The following is a 21284-nucleotide window of genomic DNA, read 5'->3' as shown; positions in this document are numbered from 1 at the left end:
AATTTTTTCCAATGGATTTCGTGGTAATCTGGTTTACTGGGGGAGATAACAAAGTCTTTAATGAAACAGATCTGTTAACAACAGCTCCTTAAGTTGGTGTAATGAATTAAGGGAAAAAGGATGCTTTAAGCTACTAAACCAATCTTGATTTTCCTCAGATCCCATTTTTTGCTTAAGATTCAGGACACATCAGAGCTGAAAAAGCCGATTAATTTTTTTTCCCTGATTCCTTCCTTGAGATCCCCTGGCTCCCTGTAAAATCCCAGCTCCACAGCACAGAGTCCAGAAAACCACAAAATGCTGCCATTTGCACGAGGCAGATTTTCACAGCTCTCTTGGCAAAATACAGCTTTTAAATATCCAAAACACAGGATGGCCACTTCTCACATCCAGTCCCTTGCTGCAAGAGCCACAATCTGCCACCAACTTCCACAGAGCAGCTTCTGAATCCCCTTAATTCCGTTGTTTAATTGAGACGGGGAAGAGAGGGTGACACCAGCAGGTTTTTTGGGAATGTTTCGGGAGCAAGGAGAGAAAACCAGGAGGGTGAAGAAGTTGCTCTTACACTTTTCTGTGCCAGCTCATCTGCCAGCTGCTCATTGGTCCTGGTTTTGTCCTCCACTTCCTGGGATTTCTGGTCATAGTTGACAGCCAGCTCTTCCAGGGCTTGGAGCACCTCCTTCACCTCATCCTTGGCCGCCTCGTTCTCGATCTGGAGTCGGGTCAGCTCCTCCTGGATCTTCTCATAATCCCTCCTGGTGGAGGCCAAAAGCTGGGGAGGAATATCACAGCAGCATTAAGTGACCCAAAAACTCCTTCAAAAGGCAACGTTGAAAAGGAGAAAAATGGGCAAAGAGAGGGGAGAAAAGAGTGAGCGCAAATCGCGCGTGCAGCGGGGGAGAAATCTTGAAAACAGCAGCAGTTCCAGCATAAAAGCATTTGAAGGAAGCACAAAAAAAAGCTCTGAACTTCAATGAGAAAAATCTTCATCAAATCCTATTATGACCCAAGGCTGAGGCAGAGAAACTGACTTTAAGCAGTATCAGAGCTCCAAAGACATTTTCTGCCCTCAATCCACTGCTGCAGCTCAGAGCAAAAAAAAAAAAAAATCCCACAAAGTAAAATGTTTCACCAGAGGCTCAGGGCTCTGAGCTGAGCTGAGGGAAAAGGGCTCTCTGAGGCAGCCTCAGAGACCTCGTGGCTTCACAGAAATATTTTGATAAGCAAACCTAAGACGATTATTCTCACTTATCATCTGCAGGATGATGCTGAGGACAGATTAGCTGCTCCTGTTTGCTGAGGGAAAATATTAATCTCAGAAGAAAATACTGACTTCACACACACACACTTTAGTGAGCGTTTCCAAGCTGAAAAACTTCTTAAATTTGCTGTTTGCTTGCTGCTGAGGTTTCAGTGACTGTGGGAGGTCACTGTCCCTTGCCCTTGAAGCAATGCTCAGGGAGATGTTAAAGCTTTGAAAATTCAGCTGTGGTGTCCTCAGGACAACCCCAGCCCCACCAGCAGCCCTGCACTGCAGGATGATGTGAAAATAAATCAAAGTGACACCTAACATTTATTGCTAAAACTGCACTTTCAAGAATAATAACAAAACCAGGGCTTGACATGGCACAAAAAGATCAGATAGGGAATTACAACAGATAAAAGCAGTGCAGGAGTTGTGGGAGGGCCTCACGCTCATCCCAAGAGCAAAGTTTGGGCATTCATTCACAGAATTCACCACTTCCCAAGAAATATGGATTATGGATTGGTACAATATTGTAGACAGTGGAATAAAACCTTCCCTGCTGAAGAGTTTTGGGTGGATTTCTCCTGATCTGCCCACCCAGCACCTGAGTGAGACCCCCAGCAAAAACCATAAACCCACTTCTGTCAAGCAGACCACCCAAAAAGCAGAATGTCCCAGAAGAAATGGCTTTTTTTGGGTTTTTTTTGGCTCAGAGTGCTCGTGAAAAAATAGGAAAGCAGGCAGGCAGCTCTGGAGGCTGGCACGTGCCCAGAGAGGCCTCAGATGCAAGGGAAATTTATCTCCCTGGTAATGCTGCAGCCTCACAAGTGCACTCACGTTATGGAAAAAGCCATTGGATTGCCAGAGCCAGATGGCATGTAAATATTTAAACAACAAAATAGCTTCAAATCATCTTCCTGCTAAACACAGATGGAGCTATTATTTACATTTACTTGGGAAATTTTCTGCGTGGCTTCAAGAAGTGGTGGGCATCACCTGCAGCATAAACAAGGAGATTCTGGATGATATGGTGTGGAAAAATGGAGCAAGCTTCTCAAAAGCCACCAAAAAAACAGAATGAAGATGAGCTGTAAATAAGGGAAAAGGCCTACGACTGCAGCACTCCATGGATCTGTTCCACCTGGGGATGCAGCTTCCAGAATCCCCCAAAACACCCACCTGAAGCAGCAGCCAGAGGAGAAAAGGCACCAAAAATCCCCCTAAAATCAGCCTCATCTGCAGCAGGTTTATAATTAACCTGCTGGCTTAATCAAGCAGAAATAAGGGCTGGTTAATTAGGGGGAGCAGAGTGAGGCAGCTGCTGGTGGATCAGTGAGCTCATCACATCTCCAGGGACAGCTGATGTGGGGAAAAACACCTTGAATAATAAAATATCACCTTTGAATAATGAAATATCACCTTTGAATAATAAAATGTCACCTTCTCCTCCCAAGGTAAGGGCTGCACAAGAGCTGGGACCAGGCAGAAAAAGGCTCTGGACAGCACCAGCCGCAGAGATTTTGGAATTTAGCAAAGCTGGACTAGGAATGTGAAAAAAAATAAAACAAAAAAGAGGAAATGGGGACTGAAAAGCTGAAAAGCTGATTGATCTTCCAGAGGTGGCACTGGAACAGGGAGGGTGAGGAATAATTCTGCTCCCAAACAGGAGGGATGCACATCACTACAAAACCAAGGCACAACTGTGGGGGAAATTCAGCCTCAGGTGAGCAAAGGGATGTGAAAAAGATGGGAGAAGTGAGGTGACACAAATAAAATCATAATACACATCAGAAAATAAATAAATAAATAAAATAAAGCTAATAAAGCTAATAATAATAATAAGAAGAAGAATAATAAACAATATATTATTATATAACATAACATACATTATCATTATTATATAATAATAACTATTATATATTACAAATAATTTATATTTATTATATTCTATAAATATATAAAAATGTGCTTCAAGTGCATTATTAATATGCACCTTTAAATTATTGTTATTATTATTATTATTATTATTGTTGTTGTTGTTAATTGTGTAGCCCCAGCACAGGGCAATCAAATCAAGCTGTGGCAAGAGAATGAGAAGCTTCATCATAAAATAAAATTTTAAACATTAAAATAAAATAAAATAAAATAAAATAAAATAAAATAAAATAAAATAAAATAAAGCTGGAGATTCCCCCAGCCAGGACAAGTCCCCAGAGGAGGCAGGTGAACCCTGCCTGTTGTGATGAACAGCAGACATGTTCATAAATTGTTTTTTTCTCTAATAACACCTTGGAAACCCTTTCTGAGGGCCTGGATACACAAAAAAAGCAATTCCTAAGAAATATCACAGCAACATTTGGGGAACTGGGTGTTATTGCCTCATTTTGCATCCTCAGAACTCCTCATAGAAGGGAATGGCTTGGCTGAGTTTAGTGATCACGTTCTCCATCCCAAACCCAACAAAAATTCATTTTAGGGACAGAAACAATGCAATCAAATGTTTGAAGTGAGCAATCCAAGATTTTACAGCAAATCTGGGGCAGCACCAATTATCAGGTTTTTCCATCTCACAGATTGCTGTCTCTAATGGCCAAAATAATGATAATTAGCAATTTAATATCAGGAAATCTCTAACTGCCTGTAGTACCTGAATGGGCACAGACACATCAAAAATCACATTTGGAGTGAAAATTCCTGGCCCCTCTCCTACCTTGGGCCTCCAGCATCACTTCCCAGCAGGAAGGATTGTTATTTCAAGGACTTTTATCAAGGCTTAATGAGAGTATTATGAAATTTCAAGTTTAAGCCTGGCTGACACCTTTTCCACTTGAATTTCAGCCAGCTAATAAGAACAGCTGGGACAGAATCATTAAACAAGGGGCTCAGCAGCAAAATGTAAAGGGATTTTTTAGGCTGGTTTATTTATTTTAGTTTCTTACCTCCTCTTGATCCAACATTTGCTGCTTTAATTTTTCAGCCAGCTGGCTCTGCTGGTTGATTTCGTCATCCTGCAATGAAACGGGGGTGGAGATTTTTAATTCCTTTTCACAGCTCTCATTTGATCACTTTTTATTTCCTCTTTCTAGGAAAGAAAGGGGAATAAAACTTTGCGCATGTTTGAGTGGTATGAGGGGGGATAAAACTAAATATATATAAATAAATATACATAAATATACCATAAATAAAATAAATAAATATACACAGAGCTCTGCTGTAAAAGCTGTTACCACTGGTATAAATGGTGATATTTTGGGTTGGGGATCCCTTTGTTTGGGGTCAAATATCTTCTCATTTCCTACAGTCCTGTCTCAAATTATGCTTCCCATGTTTTCTAGGGAAAACCTCAAACCTGCTCCAGTTCCTTCTGGAATAATTTCCTGGGCTTTGCTGCTTTTGATGAGGAAAATGAAACAATGACTGATTTTTTTTTTTTCCTTTTCCTGATCAATATGTAAAAGCTGGGAGTGCAATCAGAGAAAAGCTGTCATTTCTTACAGAAAACTGCTCTTTCTGTGTCCACAAACAGCCAAACCTCAATATTAACAGGCAAGGACACACTGGGCTTTTTGCTGCTATTTTCCTGCTAATTATGAGTGAATTTTAAAACTGAGTATTGATGTATTGATTCATGATGAGAGCTGCCCTTTATTATTTTTTTTTTTGCTGCTCTCATCCAGGGTGGTGAATGGGCTTTTTCTGGGCCTTTTTTTCCCCCTCCATTTTTCATCTTCCCACAAGCCAAAGCTCTTAATGGCTGGAGAAGGGAATTGCTGAGAGCTTTAAGTGCCACTGGTGTCCCTCAAGCTGTGCAAAGAAATAAACAAATAAATGAGCCCTCTGGGCTGTGTTGGCAGCTCCAACAACACGAGCAAAAGGGGATGGGGATGTGTTTTCCTTTACATTCTAGGGGTTTTTTTCTCCCCCGGTGACTCCAAGATGACATTACAGTTTGCTGAGGGATTTTACACACAAATCACTGAAGAAAAGGACTTAAAACTATCAGAAAACTTGGCTCTGATTTCCTGGAGAGCGCTCCCAAACACTGTCTGCACAGGGAGAAGGGGTGGAAAGCCTACAGGGTCTGCTTTTATGCAGTATTTGGAATTTTCCAACGTTTTCGAGTTCACAATAGAAATAGAAGGGAAAATACACAAATAGAGCAAAAAAAAGAAATAGAGCAAAAATACACAGCTAGAAGAAATAGAGCAAAAATACAAAAATCTTGGCAAGAATTGTCCATTCCCACCTGGAATCCAACATTCCTGCCATGGGATCCAACATTCCACCCATGGGATCCAACATTCCCCAATGGAATCCAACATTCCCCAATGGAATCCAACATTCCACCCATGGGATCCAACATTCCCACCTGGGATCCAACATTCCTCCATGGAATCCAACATTTCCCCATGGAATCCAACATTCCACCCATGGGATCCAACATTCCCCCCTGGGATCCAACATTCCCCCCATGGGGTCCAACATTCCCATCTGGGATCCAACATTTCCATCCTGGGATCCAACATTTCCCCATGGAATCCAACATTCCCCCATGGGATCCAACATTCCCATCTAGGATCCAACATTCCCCCATGGGATCCAACATTCCACCCATGGGATCCAACATTCCACCCATGGGATCCAACATTCCCCATGGGATCCAACATTCCCCCCATGGGATCCAACATTCCCCCCATGGGATCCAACATTCCCCCCATGGGATCCAACATCCCCACCTGGAACCCAACATTCCCACCCTGGAACCCAACATTCCCCCCTGGGATCCAACATTCCCCCCTGGGTTCCAACATTTCCACCCTGGAATCCAACATTCCCCCATGGAATCCAACATTCCCCCATGGAATCCAACATTCCCCCATGGTATTCAACATTCCCACCCAGAATCCAACACTCCCCCCGGGATCCAACTTTCCCATCCGGGATCCAACATTTCCCCCCTGTAATCCAATATTTCCACCCTGGGATCCAACATTTCCACCCTGGGATCCAACATTTCCACCCAGGATCCAACTTTCCCATCCGGGATCCAACTTTCCCCCCTGTAATCCAACATTCCCCCCTGGAACCCAACATTTCCACCCTGGAATCCAATATTTCCACCCTGGATCCAACATTCCCCCATGGAATCCAGCATTGTCACCTGAAATCCAGCATTCCCACCTGAAATCCAACATTCCCACCTGGGACCCAGCATTCCCACCTTATCATCCAGCTGCCTGTAGAGGCTGGCAATCTCCTCGTCATATTTCTGCTTCTCCTCCGTGGAGATGCTGGCGACCACGGGGGTGATGTTATCAATGATTGGGGTGTTATCACAAGGCTCCAGGTTCTTCTGGTCCTTGGCACTGATCTGCTCCTCCTCAGGCACAGCTTCTCCTGCAGGGACACAGCTCATGAAATTCCTGCAATCCCAAATCCAGGGATTCTCCAGGACGGGCGTTCCTGGTCAAGGAAGGGCTTTGTGCCACTTCCAGGGATACGAATGACAAGGAAAAGGTGGGGAGGTGGCCGCCCTCGTGAGGGTGATGGTCCCATGGAAATGCAAACTCCCTGTGACGCCTCAGGGTTCAGATTTTATGTGTTTCAGGCTCTGTGCTGCTTTAGGTGCAGCTCTGAGCTTCACATTCAGCGGTGCTGAGCTCTGTGCACAGAGCAGGGAGACAAAACAATTCCTGCTCCAGCTGGGCCCCAAGGACAAATGAGCCAAATCTCAGGTTGGTGCTCCCAAGAGCACAAACAGCTGTGGAAGAGGTTTTACAGCAGCTCCTGTGAGCCACAGAGAAGTTTGACAAGAGGATCCATCTTTAACCCTGAAAGGATTTTCTACCAAGGTCTTTGACATAGAAACCAAGAAGGAAAGAAGGATAAATAAGAGAAACCTGCAGCTGCCTGTTCCAATGAGCACTTTGTTTGTTTCTTGTGACCAATGAGTAAAGTGTAAACTTCTGAGCTTTGTAAGAATGTATAAAAAGCATGCATAAAAAGATATATAATAAAATACAAACAATAAAAAATATATAATAAAAACAGTTTGAAGCCTTCTGAAGATGGAGTGTGCTGCTCTGGACTGTCCCTGTCTCAACTACAACAAACCCCGTGGGCTGGAGAGAGAAAAACAAGCAGGGTGGGACTGCAGGGGCTAAAGCTGGAATGGGACAATGAACTGCAAGATGCAAATGGAGCAGAACTGATCCCAGGGACAGAGCCCGGGAGCGCTGGTGCATTTTGGGGCCATTTTGGTTCATCTTGGGTGCAGCCCTGGCTGGGCTCTGGTGCTGCCCAAGGGGGATCCATGGAGGAGATGCTTGGAATGAATCCCTGCTTTATTCTGGGACTCTGCCCAGCCCCTGCTCCAGGGCAGCCTGAACAAGGCATCACAGGCACTCTGTGAGGTCTTTTCCAACCTTGATGATCCCATAAAATCCAGCAGCAAGTTGAACACTGACAGCACAGAACTCCTGGCTCTCCTTTCACTCCCTTGATAGTCAGGATTAGCTCCATGGATTAACAGAGGTGTAAAAAAGTAGGGAAACCTCCCCAAGTTGCAGCCTAAAATCTGCTGGCATTTAAATATCTCTTCCTCCAGGGATTTCCAGCTCCAGGATGGACCAGCACAGCTGTGTTTAAAACAATATTCAACTTTTACCTTGCAAATTCCAGCACAAACACCAACTTCCAGAGGTTGCCTGTGCACAGCAGACAATTCCCTACAAAATCTTCTCCCCAAGGAATATTTCCTTCAGGAGCAGCCCTGGGCTACAATGACAGCCTCAGAGATGAGGGATGGGTGAGCTGCTCATGGCAGAAATTAAACCCACCCTCACCAGAGGCTGGGGAAGCCCCTGGATGCTGCACAGGTTTCTCTGGGGGTGGGAAGGGGAGAAGATTTTTTCCTTTTCCAGGAAAAAACTCCAATATTTTAGCTCCTGAAAGTTTGCCAGCCATTCCTCTTGCCAATTTATCTCACAGGCAGGGGAGCAGGTCAACAGGACCAATAGATCAAAGCCCAGAAAGGCTGAGTGAGGCCCCAGAGCAAAACAAAAAGGGCAAGAAAAAGCACAAGATGACTTTTTTTTTCCCAGCTGAAAGCATGGAAAAAGTGGAATTTGAAACCAAGCAGCATCACCTCTCTCAAGGTACTTGACTCCAAATGTTTTCTGCCCTATTTCTGAAGGCTTGATGGCATTTTCTATTATTAATGAGGGAAATGGGAATTGATTTTTTGCTGTTGAAGCAGGGAAGGAAAGGTGGGTTTGGTTAGAAGGCAGGGCCTTCTACACAAAAAATGTTCCTCAGCCTGTGGAGAATCCACCAGGATAAACATTTTGGGATTAAACATTCCCAAAAGGAATGTTTCATTTCTCATTCATTGGATGAGAACCTCCTGCCTGTAAAACACAGAAAAATTGGGCACCTGGAAGCTGAAATGCTCAGCTCACCCATTCCCTGACACCCTTTTAATTTGTAGAATAAATCCTTAATTCCTGGAATAAGCTGTCCTGCTGGAATATTGTCCAAGGTAGGATTGCTGGGACAGGTCCCTTTGTAAACAGCCTCCATCCTTCCAGAGGATGGGAGTGCACAAGGTCAGACAAGAAATCAATGATCTTTTGAATGCATTGCTGGGTAACAGCAGCACCCAGGGAGGGGAGGAGGATATTTAAACAAAAGGATCCGTGCAGGCTTTTGTAAAAAAAAAAAAGCTTTGGTGTGGGTTTTTTTATTGTTGGTTTGGAGGTTGGGGGTTGATTTTTAAAATGGGAAATAATTCAAACTAAGGCTGGTTCGCTGCCAGAAATTATCTGCCAGTGTTCCAGACTGAATTACATTTTTAAAATCTGGTTTTTCCATAAAAATTCTTTCATTTGTGTGTATCCATATTCTGCCTCCTGTACCATCCTACAGCTGATGTTACAGCCTACCCTGAACAGCAATTCCCCACTTTTCTAATCAGATAATTGGCTGATCTCAACAAAAATTTTCATTTAGAAGCCACAGGAGCAGACAAATGGTGATTCTTTTAAACAGATGCCTCTCCCTGTCATTGTACTAAAGGACTAATTACTCTAATGTGAAATTCAATTATAAAAAAAATCCCCAAACCCAAGGTCCAATTACCTTAAAGCACAATGATTCTCATGCCTGAGGAGCAGAGCTATTAAAAAAAAAACCCAAATATAATGACATTTTTCCTTTTTTTATTACTATCATTAACAACATTGACATCAGTGATTCCTCCTGTGTTCTCTGCCCTGAAATCACCAATTCTGGCATTTTCACTGGTTTCTCCCACAAATGGCTGCTGGTTTCCCTGGTTTTTGCTTATTCACCTTCCGTTATTATTACGAACTGTGAGTTATAATGTGAATTTAGATGTAGTGGCCAGACACAATTAATAAAAATTGTGATTTTAGGGCAAGAATTCAACGCAGACACATCCAGCTCCCGGGTTTTGGCACCTACCATTCCTCCACCTGTTCAGCTCCAGCTCCAGGTGCTGGATAACGTTCTTTAAACTCTTGTTTTTGTCCTTCTCCTTCTCATACTTCTTCTTCCACTCCTCTGCTGTCAGCTCCAGGTTCACAGACACTGTGTTCTTGATGGTCTTGGCCCTGCAAACAAATCCCAGGGCAGCTGCTTTGGGGTTTTTATCCCAGTGCAACCACGGGGATTGGGGATTTTTCCATCATTCAGAGGGAAATGAACGGGGAAATTGCGGATTCCCCATCCCTGGAAGTGCCCAGGGTGCGGAAGGGAAGAGGAAAGAGAGGAAAGAGAGAGGAAAGAGAGAGGAAAGGAAAAAAGGAAAAGGTAAGAGAGAGGAGAGGAAAGAGAGAGGAAAGAGAGAGGAGAGGAAAGAGAGAGGAAAGAGAGAGGAAAGGAAAGAAGGAAAGGAAAGAAGGAAAGGAAAGAAGGAAAGGAAAGAAGGAAAGGAAAGAAGGAAAGGAAAGAAGGAAAGGAAAGAAGGAAAGGGAAAGAAGGAAAGGGAAAGAAGGAAAGGGAAAGAAGGAAAGGGAAAGAAGGAAAGGGAAAGAAGGAAAGGGAAAGAAGGAAAGGGAAAGAAGGAAAGGGAAAGAAGGAAAGGGAAAGAAGGAAAGGGAAAGAAGGAAAGGGAAAGAAGGAAAGGGAAAGAAGGAAAGGGAAAGAAGGAAAGGGAAAGAAGGAAAGGGAAAGAAGGAAAGGGAAAGAAGGAAAGGGAAAGAAGGAAAGGGAAAGGAAAGGGGAAAGGACATTCCTGCCTCCCCAGGCAAAAACATCCCAAATTTCAACCCTCTTAACAACCAGCACCACTTTATTATTCTGAAAGTGCTCAGCTCCAACCCAACCCAACCAATTGTGGCAGGAAATGCAAAGCAAGCAGAAAACAATGCCCAGCACCTACTCCAGCAAATCCACATTGAAAAGGGAAACCAAACCAATCACTATGAATTAAGAAAGCCTCAGATCTTTGCCCTTCACTGCTCAGACACTGAGTCCCTTCAAATGCCTCCAGTGCTGTTGAATAAAGCAGATAAGGAAAAGGATAACAGATAAACCCTCAGCAGTTTATAAAGCCCCAGTGATTTGCACTCTGTGGCAAGCAGGACTTTTATTACCTTAAAAGTATTTTTTAAGTAACCTTGTGCTTTTAAAATAATTTCCTGATGGTCAGGGTTTACACTTTGCTAAAAGCACAGCTCAAGTTTCCACTCATTCAACTGTACCAGGGCAAAAAAAAAAAAACCCCACCACACCAGGAAGATTCTCCTGATGATGGATGAAGCCCTTCCTGACAACTACAACTAAAAATGAGATAAAAACACGAGGAAAGATGGAGTGGAAAAAGAAAAAGCTGATTCACTACTATCAAAGGAGCACTTGTACAGTTTGATTGGTACAAGAGCTCCTCTGAAGATGGATTTCATTCCTGACATTTATTTTAATGGTGACACAACTCTTTCTTTTCCCAGGAAAGATCAGCAATCAGCCATGAGTCATGGACCTTCCCTTTAATGCCACCGAGCTCCTCAGTTGTGTCACATCAGAAAAATGAGACACAACAACCCCAGAGCCTTGAAACGGACCCCCATTCCCACCATTCCCACCCAAAATCCTGCCAGAGAAAGTTGTGCATGGATAATCCATGGGTTGCTCTGCACAGAGCACCAGTCCTCCCAGGGAAATACAGATTATTTCCTTCCAGACAATTCAGAATTCCTGGAAATTCAGTTGCTGTCCATGAGGGAGCGCCTCACAAATATTTCCCTGTTTTCCCAGTTCTTGCACTGCCATCCTGGTCCTCAGTGAGGATCACCCCCAAAATGTTCCTCCTCCCAGGAAACTGTTGAATATTTAGCCAGGATGGGCAGAGTCAGTCAAAAAACTGCCTTGCCCCAAAAAAGGGCAAATTTTACTCATTGCTGGAGAGAGGAATGAAGCCAGGGGGAATGTAACCTGAAACTGCACTTGGAAGCTGCAGTTCAGAGTTGTTCATGCTCTTGATTTCATTCCTGCATATCAGGATCCTTGGTTTTGCTCAACACATGATCTGATCAGTAGAAATTTGGATCTTTAATAGCTAAAAACCATGTTCAGCTCACAATGAGGGGAAAAAACCTACAAAGCAACTCTTCAACCTGATTCTGCTCATGGCCACTGCCTCTTTTTGCAGTCCAGAAGCTCCACGTGGTGGAAAAGAACCCAAATTTAAACAAAGACAAAGCTACTGTATCCTGAAACTGCTCAACTCTCTTTAAACACTCCTAACTTGCCAGTATTTTTCCTTTCTGCTACTACACAAATCAAACAAAACAAGTAATTTTCCGAAGGATCCCAGTTCTCCCCAATTACCACAAAAGCAGTAATTACATAATGAGCCTGACCTATTTCTGCAAACCTTCCCAATGCATTTCATATCACTCTTGTCAATAAACACGCAAGGAAGAGAAATTTTCTTTCTGGATCCTTCCATAATTTTTGTTCTTGAATTGTCCAGATCTCCAAACATCAGGTCCATGAGCTACCATGGCAAGCTCTCAAAGCTGTCAATATTACAGAGCCCACACTCTTTAATTTTCCTAATTTTTAGAGATATTTTTACAGCCATAACAATGATCCCTGAGGTGGAATTGGAGGAGAAGACAACTCTTAAAAGCATCAACACCACTGTTAGACAAAGCAAAACTGAATTTTTCCACAGAAAACTGCCCAGTGCCTTTACCTTTCTTAGCAGGCCAAAAATGAGATGTGGTGGAAAAAACCCCATTTTCACAGCAAGTCAAATGTCTTGTGTTCTACAACTGCTAAATTTTTTTTTTTTTTTTTTTGCACAGTCCTAACTTGCTGGTATTTTTCCTTTCTGCTGCTACACAAATAAAACAAAATTTTGATTTTCTGAAGTCTCCAATAAAGCAAGACTGAATTTTTCCACAGGAAACTGCCCACTGATTTTATCTTTCCCATAAAAATTCAAGGAATTAAGATAACATCTTAACTTTTCTGCAGGAAAATCAACCAGGAAGGAATTAAAGAACTTCTGATAGACATTCTTCCATGGATTGCCCAATCCTTCCCCACTTTTCAACCCCACTCTGCTCCCAAGCAGAGCAGCTGCTCCAACATTAACCTGGATTTTCCTGGAGGATTTTCCTGGAATCACTGGCAATAAAGAGCCAGCTCTCTGAAGCTCTCCAGATTTCTTTACCAAAAAAAGCTCTGGATTTCAAGGGAGGAGGGATGCATCCAGGCTGATCCCATGGGACTCACCTCTGGCCAAACATCAGGGTGGATTTGGTCTCGGCCTCGTTGAAGACGGAGGGGGAGCAGCAGATGACGATGGTGGTCCTGCAGTTCCCCCCCAGGGAATCCTGCAGGATCCTGGTCATTTTGCTGTCTCGGTAGGGAACGTGGGTTTTCTAATCCAAACACAAGAAAAGACAAGAACAATTGTTTTAACCAGAGAGGAGGTGTCCCAGACTGCAAGGCAAGATGTGTTCTATTGCCATCTGTATGGCAGCTGTCTTTTGTCAAGTGGGCATTTTCCTTATCTCTTCCACAACCAATCCTCCCTCTGGGGGGACACCTGCTGATAACAGCCACTGAATGTCCCTGCATGGCTGATAACAACTACAGCATCCCATTGGGAGATGTGAGCCCAGAGGGAGGAGCCAAGCATTCCTAACTGGATATAATCTGGAGATTCTGGAACACCAGCCAAGCATTCCTACCCGGATATAATCTGGAGATTGTGGAACGCCAGCCAAGCATTCCTGCCTGGATATAATCTGGAGATCCTGGAACACCAGCCAAGCATTCCTACCCAGATATAATCTGGAGATTCTGGAACACCAGCCAAGCATTCCTGCCTGGATATAATCTGGAGATTCTGGAACACCAGCCAAGCATTCCTACCCGGATATAATCTGGAGATTCTGGAACAGCAGCCAAGCATTCCTGCCTGGATATAATCTGGAGATTCTGGAACACCAGCCAAGCATTCCTACCCGGATATAATCTGGAGATTGTGGAACGCCAGCCAAGCATTCCTGCCTGGATATAATCTGGAGATTCTGGAACACCAGCCAAGCATTCCTACCTGGATATAATCTGGAGATTCTGGAACACCAGCACAGCTTCTGCACTGGATTTCCCAGAGGAACAGCAGCTGCCTCTCCTTCCCCTGGATCTTCAGAGGAAGAGACTGCACCTTTCTACAGGATCCCTGCTCCAGCAGAACCAGCCCTGACACTGCAGGAGGGCTGAGCCACAATTCCAATGGGATTCTCCAGGATCCCTGCTCCAGCAGAACCTCACCTGGCACTGCAGGAGGGCTGAGCCACAATTCCAATGGTTCTGCTGCCAGCACCCTGACCCACAGGGTGTCAGGCTGGGTTCTGACTCTGGCAGTGTTGTTTGTAGTTTACTGCATTGTTTTATTTTGTCCTTTTATTTTCTCCCCTATTAAAGAACTGTCATTTCCTGTTCCCATATTTTTTGCCTGAGAGCCCCTTAATTTAAAATCTATAGCAATTCAGAGGGGTGGGGAGGGTTTGCATTCTCCATTTCAGGGGAGGCTCCTGCCTTCCTTAGCAGACTCCTGGTCTTTACAAACTGAGACAGGAGATGAGTCCACGCTGGCAGGAGGCACAATTTGTTGTGATTGTGCCCAGATTTGGGAGCTGCTCCAGTGCCATCACTGAGAATTAATTCCCCATTTCGGGCAGAACAGCCAAAGTTCCACTGCTTTGTGACAACATTTTGTTTGTTAATATTTTATTAACAGCCAACACTTTCTCCCTACTGAGCTGAAACGTTAGCTCCTTTTACTCCATTCCTTTTTTTCTCTGGATGGCAAAGAAGCAGGTAAATAAATAAAAACCCCTCCTCACCCCCAGCCAGGATTACTTACAGTTCCCTCTGCCAAGGCCGAGATCACATTGCCCAGAGCAGACAAAGACTTATTGATATTTTTAGCTTCATCCAGAACTGCCCCCTCTGCTCCAGTTTTGCTGACCTGCAAAGAGAGCAGGAAAGAGTCAGGTTCTGCTCCAGCACAAAGCTCCAGCCCTGCAAAGCTGCGCCTAAAGATGCTCCTGGAGGAGCAAAACCCAGCTTAGCTCAGCATGGGCCGGGAGAATTTTACATCAACTTTTGACATCCCATTTTTATATCAACTTTTATAACTTTTTTGGTAGTGCAAGCCTGGAATAATTCCACTTTTCTCCCACTCCAAGAACAAGTTGTAATTTTATCTTAATTCAGGGAGAATTTTATTCAGGGAGAAGTCTGTGCTCACCTGAGGTCATTTGGGAACCACTCCCAAAGCCAAGCTGTCCTTACACACAGGGAGCACCACCCCAGTGGTCCCAAAATGAGCATCTTGCCTTTTTATGCTTGCATGGACCAAAAAATATCAAAAAGCATAGATTTTCTTCATGGTCACTGCTTCCTTTTGCAGACCACAAACAAGATGTGGTGGAAAACAACCCAATTTTCACAGCAAGACAAATGTATTGTGTTCTGCACTGCTAAATTTTATTTTACACAGTCCCAACTTGCTGGCATTTTTCATTTCTGCTTCTACACAAATAAAAAAAAAAATGGACTATCCAAAGTATCCAAACACAGGATCAATCCATATATTTTTCTCTACATTAAAACTATCTCTACTTCTCTACTTTCACCTAAAAATGCCCCTTGACATGGAGGAAAAGCAGTTGTGTCTTTCAAGACAACCTACCCAAGAAATCCATACTTCAGCTTTTCTGTACCAAAACAAACCACAAAAGTTGATTTTTTCAGAGGAGAGGAGCACCTGCCCAGGCCCTCATTTTGTAAACATCATAAAGAGCTTTTAATTTAACAAATCTATGCAATCATAGACATTAATTACTGATTAATTACTCTGATTAATCACTTCTGCATTGTACCCATGGGTTATCAATTAACCCGTTCCAATGAGCAACCCAAAATCCCAATAAAGCTGATTTGAAACACTCTGGAGGACCCCAGAATGAGAACTGGGAAACATTTTTGCATTGCAGCACTCTTCCAAAGCATTCCTCTTTTGGTAAATAGATAAAAGTCATTTTCTGGGGTTTATTTTTCTACATTGGAAAGCAGGAATAGTCATCACAATCAAGATTCAGGGAGCTTTGAGCAGACTTGAAAACTGCTGGTATTTCATTCATTTAATATGTGGAATAATTACAAAAAACCCCTGGAAACAGAACATGACAATATAAGCAAGTTAAAATATGTCTAATTTGATAAATTGCATTTAAATTTTATAAATATATTTAAATATTTTCTATAAATATAGAAATATATGTAACTTATATTAAAATTATTTCTATATTAAAATATATACATTTTATATTATTATATATAAATTATATAAAAATTATATTCCTTTTTTCAGCTACACAGACGTAAATGTCAAAGCATATAAAAATACACTGGTTCTACTCACTCCATTATAAATTCAGATTTTGGGAGGGTTGTCTTTGATGCCAATAATTCTGATCTGCTTCTTTTTTCCATCCCACATTCAAAAATAAAAATTAAAATAGCCTTTTTAATTATAATCTAAGGTGAGAGCTCTGTGAGACACCCTCCCATCCTCAGTGTGGGGTCCCAGTGGAGGAAAAAGAGGAATTTACCTTCTCACTGCCAGCCAAGTCCACCAGGTACAGCTTCCCACTGAGCTTCTTCTCCGTTTCCACGTTCTCCTGTTTGATGTTGATGAGGAAGATGCTGTGGCTCCTCGAGCTGTGCTCGTTCATGTCTGAAATCACAGGGCACAGCTTCTGCTAAAAATGCCTTTCAAACCTGGCAGGGGCTTCCATCCCATCTGAATTCCCAAATCCCAGAGGAGCTGGGCAGGTCTTGGTGTGACTCACGGGATTCACAGAATTCAGAGGATTCACAGAATTTACAGGATTTGGAGGATTCACAGAATCACCAGGTTGGAGGAGACCTTCAAGATCATGGAGTCCAGCCCAGCCCCAGCCCCTCAGCCAAACCCTGGCACCCAGTGCCACATCCAGGCTGTGTTAAACACACCCAGGGATGGGGACTCCACCACCTCCCTGGGCAGACATTCCAGAGCTTTATCACTTTTTCCTGATATCCATCCTAAACTTCCCTTGGTGCAGCTCGAGGCTGTGTGCTCTGGGTGTGTCAGTGCTGCTGGAGCCAGAGCCCAGGGCCAGCTGAGCACAGGCCCCTTTCAGGAGCTGTGCAGAGTGAGGAGGGCAGCCCTGAGTCTCCTTTGCTCCAGGCTGAGCACCCCCAGCTCCCTCAGGGCTTCCTCTCAGGGTTTGTGTTCCCAGCCCCTCTCCAGCCTCGTTGTCCCCTCTGGATGCGCTCAGTGTCCTAAACTGAGGGGCCAGAACTGGGCACAGCACTCAGGGTGTGCCCTCAGCAGTGCTGAGCATGGGAGGAGAATGCATATAAGTATATACATATAAATATTTATAATCTATAAACATATAAATATAAATATATTCTTTTATAAACTGAGGTTCTGCCAGATCCACCTCTTGGATCAGGGACACCTTCCAGTATAAATTTGGGAAGAGGTCCTTTTATCCCCATTCATGCAACACAGCACCAACAGGTTTGGATTATTATGGGGTATAATTCCTGAAGGTTTGCTTGTTCTGCCATCACTGGAACCCAACCCAAGGCCCTGCTTTGCTGGGAGAAACAGGCAGGGGTTGAAAACTGTCCTGCACTCTCTGGCTGCTACTTGAGCAGGGAATTACGGCCCAGAGGAAAATGTAACTCCAGCATTTTATCCCTTTCTAACTCCAAACTATCTCCACTCCCAGCACCAGTCCCTGCTGGGATGGTTTATGGAGCAATCCCAGTTAATGCCAGGCCTGGAATTCCCAGTGCAGAGCTGGAAGTCACAGAGCCCCTGTACGAAGGCACACTCAATTAACTCAATTAACTGGCAGTGCTATAATTTCAGTGCTATAATTTATATATATTTCAGCAGCATTAAATCATCCACAAAGTCACTCCCAGGCCTTGATGGACAGGAGGTGCTGGAACCCAGGGTGCCATTTTTAGACTTTCTGTGTTTTTAAGAACAGACCCTCAAAAAAACCACTATTTTTGACCTGAGGCCATAGAGAAAGCTTCCAAAATTGATTAATAACAATAAAATTACAGGTGTGGAGTTTGAACAGAAGTGTGTAATACCATACAGTAGAAAACGTAGAGTTTAAGGTAAGGTTTCAGAATAGAGTCATATATGTAAAACTGAGAGAAAAGTTTGAAAGCAGTAGCCAATCATTCTCTTCACCTTCTTCTTCATAGGTTTGGGTAGGATTTTATAATTAGACCAAAAAATCTGCAATGCCAGACACAAGTAATTAGCTATTAAGTTAAAAGGAAAAATAATTTTTGTCATTTCTTAATTTGATAGTTTTTCCTTAAAAACATTGCAAAGATGGATACAAGACCATTTTTACAACTTATTGGTAATTATTACATGGTATTTTTAAAATTTATTTATATAGTTTAATAATATACTATATTTTATTTATTTATATACTTTATTATTGTACAGTATTTTTCTTATTAGTAAAATAAGTAAAATATCTGTGTAGAACTCACAGCTTGAGTTTATTTTATTTATGGTTTATTTCTATAGTTTAATAATATACTATATTTATTTTTTTTATTTATATGCTTTAGTATTATACAGTATTTTACTTAGTAAAATAGAACTCACAGCTTGGGAAACTGCAATATATAAATATATACAGTACACATTTTAATATAAATATATAAATATATTTTATATGTTATATAAATATGTAAAAATTTTATGTGTAGATATATCAAAATATAAATATATGTAAATATATAAAATATATTTTATGTATAATATATAAAAATATATATTTAAAATAAAAATTTAATTTTATTTGCTGTGGAACTCAGCAGATAGTGTAGAACTCAATTGGGAAACTGCAATGTATAAATATATAGTATATATATTAATATAAATATATAAATATATGATATCTATTATATAAATAATATATATATATTTCTATATATATAGAGATATATATCTATATTCTATAGAAATATATATATTTATATATCTAAAATGTAAATATATAAAGTATATAAAATATATAAATAATATTTTTAAAATAGAAATTAAATTTTATTTTAAAATAAAACATATTAAAAAAAACCATATGAGTCTAAACACAAAACACCCTCTCAAACACCTTCAACCCCAACCTTGACAGGAACAAAAACCCCAAGAACCAGCATTTATTGGTGAGTTCACAGCCTCCAAGGAGGATCTATGACTGCCCTGGCAGCGGCAGCCGCCCCTGGGGGAGGGAATTCCAGGGATTTGGGGACACTCACTTGTCACAGCCACGTGCCTGTTGGCCTTGCCCTCGTCGATGACATCCAGAACTTCCTCAGGGCTGGACACAAACCGTTCTGTGCAGCCCTGGGGACAGAGGGGCAGTCAGCAGCGTTCCTTTAGCACTAATGAGCGCGGTAATTAGGCACGGTAATTTAATTAGGAGAAGCATCAGCAGCCCCCAGGACCCGACCCCACCTCGGGCTGACTTCCAGGGAAACGTGGGACCCCATTTCCTTCCACAGGGTTAGAGACTCAGTGACATCCAGGCACACAGCATGAAGTTTTCCAGAGAAAACATGCTGTTCCATGTTATTCCATGAAAGTTTTCAGTAACAACACATATTCCTAATTTGGGTTAGATTTCATACCCAAGTTAATTTAATTTAGTCAACCCCATGTTAATCCTTCTCCCTCAAACTCCAATACAAAGTGCAAAGTCATTCTCTCTCCATGCAGTATTACTGAATAAATTATTTGATCAATTTCTATTTGCTCCTCAAGCTGAGAATAAACAGAAAAATATTATATATATATTATTTAGGCTCACATATGTTCATATCAAGCATATTGCATTCAAGTGAGGGCCCAGAAAGTCATAAAACAAATTCCTAACCCAGCCAATCTGTTCTGAAATATTGAGAGATTACAGCACCCATGTAGCAAAATATTAAAGAACAAAATTGCTCAAGTTGTTCTCTTTCATATCTGACATGAAAGAGGAATATGAATACTTAAAATTTAACAGCATCCTAACAAAATGGCAACGTTCAAAGTCAGGAGAATAAAACAAACATGATTCAAGCCCATTAATATTTCAGGAAACTTGTTTAAACCCAGGAGCCAACACAACTTGAACACTCAAGTCTTCAAACAGGAGCTGAATTATTTCAGCAAATAACACTGGATGCAAATGGAGATGTGTAAATAAATGCATTTGTGGGAAAGAATGAGAAGCTGGGGGTTAAATTATTCTTTTACCTTAACATAGGGGACTCTGTTTTTATCTTCATGTACAGCAAGGTTTGTCTTTGACACTGGAGAGAGACGTGGAGATCATCAGGAATATTCCAGAGATACAAATAAACAAATAAATGAATAAATAAAGTGTCAGCTCCAGGCATGACAGACACATTTTGGGGATGGAAATTTGTATTTGAGATCTGCATTCAAAAAAACCCATAGAAATTCCCCACTCCTAATGAACCTCCAATATTTCTGACACACAGAAATTGTTTCCTGCTCTGTCAATTTTGTACCTGCTCATTTAAATTTAACTTTGGGGCACAAAAGCTTTTGGTTACTGCTTGGGGGAATTAAATAAACCCAGACTAAGCTGGGCTTTGGCAAAGCAGAGGAGACAGGAGAGCTGCCTGGAATTCAGAGCAGCTCAGAGCTACATTTGCAGACATTTCTACCTTTATAGGCATTTCTACATTTACAAAAATGTCTATGTTTACAAAAATTTTTATGTTTACAGCCATTTCTACCTATATAGCCATTTCTATATTTACACATATTTCTACTTTTGGAAACATTTCTATATTTACACGTATTTCCACATTTACAGTGCTTTCTGTCCTCACACTGATTAACAAAATTCACTTTTATTAACACAGCCTGCAGAGGCAGAGCCATGAGCTGTGAGAGAAGCAGATGCTCCCCACCAGCCTCCCTGCCAGAAGCAAGGGATAATTCCAAACCACTCCCTGCACTGTGAAATCGGGTTTTTTATCATTTTTCCTTGCCAAGCCCTGCCTCTGAGGCTGTGAGATCCTCAGAGCTCTCTGATTCACAGCAGAGCTCGTGCTCTGCAGAGGCAGGTGCACAGCATCAGGTGGCTGGAACTGCCAAATTCTGCAGTTTAAATTTAATCCTCTCCCAAATAAAGGCACTGCTCCACCCCAGGCTTTGGTGCAAAGCCCTGGATGAAGGCACTCGGTCAAGTAAAACACAGAACTTACCATCAAGCAGGTCCCTGATTTTGTCCAAATATATCTCAAAGTAGGAAACCTAATTAAATAATCACAAACATCACAGATTTAAACGTTGCTGATTTAATGTCTTGCTGCCTCTGTGTTTCCATCCCTGTCAAAGCACCAAACTAAAAATAAAACCCCACCTCCCACACAGTTT

The 21284-nt window shown here is 42.1% G+C and overlaps 1 protein-coding gene across 1 annotated transcript in view; it reads right to left on the bottom strand.

Annotated features, from left to right (window-relative positions):
- KIF5C (kinesin family member 5C) overlaps positions 1–21284 on the bottom strand; it is an 82303-nt gene that overhangs the window by 21347 nt on the left and 39672 nt on the right. Inside the window, exons 5-14 of the mRNA XM_071435497.1 lie at positions 21113–21161; positions 20130–20185; positions 19148–19235; positions 16408–16532; positions 14655–14759; positions 13013–13161; positions 9731–9879; positions 6468–6643; positions 4186–4254; positions 566–772 (exon numbers count right to left, since the gene is read on the bottom strand). Coding sequence (XP_071291598.1) covers positions 566–772; positions 4186–4254; positions 6468–6643; positions 9731–9879; positions 13013–13161; positions 14655–14759; positions 16408–16532; positions 19148–19235; positions 20130–20185; positions 21113–21161 — 1173 coding nt within the window. The remainder of the gene's footprint in view (positions 1–565; positions 773–4185; positions 4255–6467; positions 6644–9730; positions 9880–13012; positions 13162–14654; positions 14760–16407; positions 16533–19147; positions 19236–20129; positions 20186–21112; positions 21162–21284) is intronic.

Source organism: Agelaius tricolor, unplaced genomic scaffold, assembly GCF_023055355.1.
Source record: "Agelaius tricolor isolate 1412-34295 unplaced genomic scaffold, bAgeTri1.0.p SCAF_10, whole genome shotgun sequence".
Taxonomy (NCBI): Eukaryota; Metazoa; Chordata; class Aves; order Passeriformes; family Icteridae; genus Agelaius; species Agelaius tricolor.
This window is presented reverse-complemented; position numbering and strand designations above follow the sequence as displayed.